This window comes from Glossina fuscipes, unplaced genomic scaffold, assembly GCF_014805625.2.
Source record: "Glossina fuscipes isolate IAEA_lab_2018 unplaced genomic scaffold, Yale_Gfus_2 0, whole genome shotgun sequence".
NCBI classification, from domain to species: domain Eukaryota; kingdom Metazoa; phylum Arthropoda; class Insecta; order Diptera; family Glossinidae; genus Glossina; species Glossina fuscipes.
Window position 1 is genome coordinate 18,631,068 of NW_023998414.1, and position 5,928 is coordinate 18,636,995.

Genomic DNA, 5,928 nt, shown 5'->3' on the forward strand with positions numbered 1-5,928 from the left:
TCCAGTCAAAGTTTTAACAAATATTTGCATTCCACCGCGGAGACGCAATACCAAATGCAATGTGGATTCTTTCTGTATGTTGTAATCAGACAACGTGCGGCCATCTTCCAACTGTTTTCCAGCAAAGATCAAACGCTGTTGGTCTGGAGGAATACCTTCCTTGTCTTGGATTTTTGCTTTAACGTTTTCGATAGTATCCGACGATTCTACTTCCAAAGTGATGGTTTTTCCAGTCAAAGTTTTAACAAATATTTGCATGCCACCACGCAAACGTAAAACCAAATGGAGTGTCGATTCTTTCTGAATGTTGTAGTCAGAGAGTGTGCGGCCATTTTCCAACTGTTTGCCAGCAAAGATCAAACGTTGTTGATCTGGTGGGACACCCTCTTTATCTTGAATTTTAGTTTTAACATTCTCAATAGTATCGGATGGCTCAACCTCCAAGGTGATAGTTTTTCCAGTCAATGTCTTCACGAAGATCTGCATTTTAAAAAATCTGCAAATGTAAAAGAACAATAGCAAAAACATTTATTAATTTTTGAAGCCAATTTCGTAGTCATTTTTATTTTGTATGAACGCAAAAGATTTGGCGATACACACACCCCTTAACCAGTGTTTCGAAATATACTTTCAATGGCGAATAGTTATTATTGTTACTATAATGACCAGCTACAAGCTGAAAAACGGAACACATATAAGTATTAAGTTAACGACTGCAATACTTTTTTCAAATTTCCGACTTTTTCGTGAGAAAATAAAAACCCATGATACGTATACACATAAAAGAAAAGCCAGGGCAAGAAAACACACGGAAAAAATATAAATTTCACCTTTAACTATTGTAGCGCAAAGCAAAAAGTGGCCTTTATAGCTTTAATATCTAAACACAATGTAAATTTTCTTCTTTTTTTTTTTCTTTTTAATAGAAAATATTTTCAAAGTTCACTCTTTTTCCCCGAAAAAAAAAACCTGCTTTATATAAAATGAACAATTTTCTACTTGTTCTTTCAACACAATTGCAAAGCACAATGTTCGCAGACGTTTAATGTATTATTGATTTAAGGTTACTTCAAAAGCTCACCGTGTATATAAAGCGAACTTATCGATATATATAACATATATAATTATGTATATGAAGATACGTATTTATAATTATGTAATTAGCTATTTTTTTTCCAAATTATTGCAAAATTAATTTTGTATAAAATCTATTAGAATGTTTCAAAAACAAAAATGACAAAATTTATAAAACTTTTACAAAATTTCTTAATAATATGTAATTGCTATGAGGTGTTTCTATTCTTTTTTCCAATATCATCCGTTCCTTGCTAACAGATACATGAAATATTTAGCCTAAGCGAAAATTGAAATAGAAGCAAAAAAAAAAATGGACAGTACATCAACGAAGGAGTATCAAGGATATTTTAGTATCTTTTTATTACAAAATTTTTTATAAAGTAACAATGATTAGACTTTCAATGTCCTCTCTTTTCAACGCCCCCTAAAAAAGAGAGTACAAAATGCGTTTTCAGATTTTGTAGAAAGAAATATGAATACGGTTGATAGAATGTAAAATGATATGCTTTGTAAAAACCTAGTTTTCCAAAATACGACCTTTCCCCTCTGAAATATATTAAAATTAAAAATATGTGCGCTAGAAGATGATCGATAACAACGTGCAAGTCCTTTTTGATCTCTATAAGGAAAAAAATTCATAGAAATTCGCTATATTTTCTCAAGCCAAGTGAATAAAAAGAAACGGCCCTTTCTTATATCTAAATATACGAACAGGAAAGAAAAATCATTGCAAGATTGTTATAAAGTTATACTAACGATTTTTCTCAATAAGTGGAGTATAAATTAACAAGAAAAACGGGAACAATCTACTGTAAAATAAAAAAGATGAAACGCACTGTTCTGCACTCTATACTAATGTAAACAGATATCAGGAAGTGTTAAATATCACCTTAATTTCTTTTAAAGGATTACCTGTATTTTAAACAAAAAAAAAAATCTTGTTTTTAGTTTCAGTGTTGCTCGACGTGATATAAATTCTTCTCTTTTTTTAGTTCAAAGTACTTTTGAAATTCACTTTTTTTATTTACGAAAAAATTTTTTTATTTAACACAGAATTGAGTTTTTCTCATTTGCTCGCTTCTCTCACTTCAAATATAATAGACGCTCTTCACAGTTGCTCGATGTGTAAATCAAAACTATTTTAACTTCTTATATTTATAGCTGATACCACAAAAACGCAGGGAAAATTCATCGAAATTCCCTCATTTACTTCACTGGAAAGAATGGTGAAATGTTTGCGAGCAATTATCTTTCTTTTCTCCTTCCGTCAGATACTACAAAATCGTCTTTTCAAAAGATTTTTCTTTTATAAAATTTGAAACTATTTGATTTAAAAGGGATTATACACGAATCTTATGCTTCACGAAACATATTGTAATAATTTGTGATTGCTTTGCAATATTTGTCTTCTTTTTTCTTCACCGACAGAAAAAATTTCCAATTTTTCCAATATATTCTTCCAACGGAGAAATGACGTAAACCTTTAGTGTTGTCAAACGTAAAGTATTAATAGAGGAAAGAGATGCAAAGTGTGTCAAAAAAGTGAGTCACGGATTAATTCAATGACTTACTATTAATATATAAATATATACAAATGTATTTCTTTTTTTATAGTATTAAAAAAAATCCAGTTTCTAATGTTTCTTTTTTGTTTAAAAAAAGTACTTATTGCAATTACAGACATTGTACTAAGTAGCACGCATACAAATAAACACAATTACTGAATATAAAGGAAATAACAAGGCAGTAGAAGAGAAAAAAGATATAGTATAAAATAATGATAAAAGCGAAAAAAAAATTTAAACGGAATGTTGGATAAATAGTACAAGTCAATTTGAATAATTAAATAACAGTGCATCTATTCTGTGAAGCTCTTTTCGATGGTTAGACAAACAAGCATAACCGATTTTATTTTAAATATACCTTTATATAATATAAAGTTATCCTTTATATTTCGTATGTCACTTTCTTCTTCCTGCATATGTTTCATATAGATTCTGCGTTAACCAACACTGGTAAATTACTCTCTTGTCTTCCAATGCTTGGAAGTCTAAACGAGTGTGCATTTCTGAAAAATCATTTATTTACTTATTTCAAAGGTGTACATGAATATATATTTACATAGGTATATATATATAGGTATATATATATATATATATATATATATATACATTAACATCTGCTTTTACAAAGCAATTTCAATAAAATTAAATGCGACTAAAGAACCAAGCCATAGAAAATTCTGCATCTTTCTAGAAATAGTTGTTTCCTTTATGCAATTCGTTACTTGCCTTTCACGATGATTTACATTTTTCTTGATATTTACGTTTTCTACTTTCTCGATTTTTTTATTTTTTTTTTAGTTTCCACCAAAGGCCAGTGTTTAAGAATATTATAAAGCTGATAACGATAGTAACAAAAAACTGTCTAGTATTGATGCACTACACAAATAATTACGACAAAAAAATGATACAATGTTCCATTTTTTTTTTTTGAATAAATTTGATTCATTCGAATTTGTTTTTTATACATTCATAGTGCAAGAAAATTTGTTATTTATTCTCTTCTTTTTTTTAAATTTTGGTAGTTGTTGTTAAACGCTGGCAAAAAATTAAGTCATTAACTTTTTCTTGGAATTGAAAAAGTGGCTTTATATTTTGTGAATATAAAGCAAGGATAGAAATTTTGGGAAAATTTCCTGAAAAAGAGATTACGTAGCTGAGTTGTCACAAGAAGTATATAACAAGTATTGTATAAAAGAAATCGCGAACAAGAAAAAGCAAAAGCAAGCATTAGTAATAACAATAATGAATCATTCCATATGCATAAGGCGCATGCATATGTACATGCTGTATATACATGTGTATATATTACTACCGACTACGGACCACCACTTCTTAAATATTTGAAGCAATATACAAATCCCAAACCTTGCTATTATAACCGAAGCCTTTTGCATCGATATTTTCGTCCTTTTACCTAATTAAGTTTGAAGCGCTTTAGAATCTTCTAAACGTTAACGTGCATTGTCACTGCATGCGAAATTTTGCTCTCTCAACCATCTAAGCACGATTTATTTTGTGGATTTATTGTGTCAAAACGTATCCAATAACCGGAAAGACAAAAAGTATCAGCATGAACTCCCAAATAGGTTTAAGCAGACAATTAGTCCGCTTAACATCTGTGGTAATCATTCTCTTTATAGTAAATTTTAAGATATCGGCTTCAAAATTAGAAAACGCATCGGAAGTTCTTGCACTTAGGTATGAAAAATAAGCCATGTGGGTTAAGAAAGCTTTCACAATATGACACGAGTAGACAACACGTCCGCTTTTGAACGCAAAATAGAAATAATTGCCATTATTCTCTTTGCTTACAAAGTGCAACAGATTCAATGACAAAACTTTGCGCCTATATATTTATAGGTGTATACAATTGGTGATCCTACAATACCTGTACAAAGATGACAGAAATTGGCCATGCACAGAGATGAAGACCATGGAGTATATAAGCGTTTAATCTTTTTCGATTTTTGTTTCAAGATAAAAGCGATCGGTAGATATAGCGGATTGGGTCACAGCCGAATAATAATGTTCCCGTTTATTTGAATCTCCTTATTCTTTCTAATAAAAGATAAGTCAATCGACCTAAAAAACGGTGAACCAGTCTATCAACTGAAAAGGTACATCCACTTTCAAGACAAGGAAAAGAACCGATGAAACCATAATGGGAACGTAATATAGTTTGTTAGTTTTGTGTAAAAATAAATATATTTGTAAAAAAGAATAGACTTTTTTGCAGTTGTTTGATGCTTGAATTAAACAAAAGCGGGTCACGAAGGAGTTGTTAACAATGTTATTTAGAGTTCTCTCATTCGAGCCTTATGCCCATAGAATGCTTGAAAGAATCATTCTATTAAGTTCGCCCCCTAAAGTGAGACAACCTGTGCCACATGGACAATTGCGCAATCCTTATCACTAAACTAATCTCTTTTTAGCAGTTTTAATTGATGATCCTCACCACTATGATAGGTCGAACATTGCTTTAGTTTCTTAAAATCGACTACGAAAATTTTAGTTTTTTAAATGTTACGGGCTTCGTATTCTCAGCTCTTAACCTGTTAACTATGTCGTCCTCTTTGGAGTGCATTTGAATTGCATCGCAAAAATCTAGCAATGACGAGTATACTTTTCACATTGCATATAGTATGTGCATACAAACATTCTAAAATATATTATAATGGCAAACATAAACTGATGATGAAAATTTTGTGAAGTAATCGGATGAATGACTTAATGTCCAACATACACACTTAACTGGCTAAGATACTTTTACTTTTTTTATACACTTTTCCGAAGGAAGCAAATTTTGCGCAAAACAAGACGCAGTTGAAAGAAGTCTCGTCCAGACACTAGAAAGCATAACTTCAACCCCATACCCACAATGTTCGACACCCATGTGAATCTTTTCACAATGGACAACTTTGTAAAATCTGCTACAATCTTAAATGTAAAGGGATAATTCGCCCGAAACGATATACCAACACCTTCGATAAGTACTTCTCTTAAGCGCCGACAGTTACTTACTTGTTTGTAGCATCTGAGCGGTGTCCAAAAGAAATTCCGCAAATTTCAATAGTATATGTCTTTATTGTTTGACATTATGTTTGAATACTAAAGTTTAATATGAAATAAACAACTAATCTAGACCTTACGACAAATCATCAAACTTCAGATTAATGCTCATCGGAATTATGAGTCTTTGCCCCGTCTGACTCCACAAAGATTTAAATACCACCGCGCAAACGTAGGACCAAATGCAATGTCGACTCCTTCTGAATATTGTAATCAG

At 31.0% G+C, this 5,928-nt stretch overlaps 1 protein-coding gene across 1 annotated transcript in view; it reads right to left on the reverse strand.

Annotated features, from left to right (window-relative positions):
• Positions 1-5,928, reverse strand: part of LOC119644684 (polyubiquitin-B-like) — a gene marked incomplete at its 3' end in the record, with an annotated part of 6,857 nt that continues 929 nt past the window's right edge. The window contains 3 exon segments of the mRNA XM_038044729.1: positions 1-496; positions 603-707; positions 5,853-5,928. The exon segment at positions 5,853-5,928 is cut by the window's right edge and continues 9 nt beyond it. Coding sequence (XP_037900657.1) covers positions 1-496; positions 603-707; positions 5,853-5,928 — 677 coding nt within the window.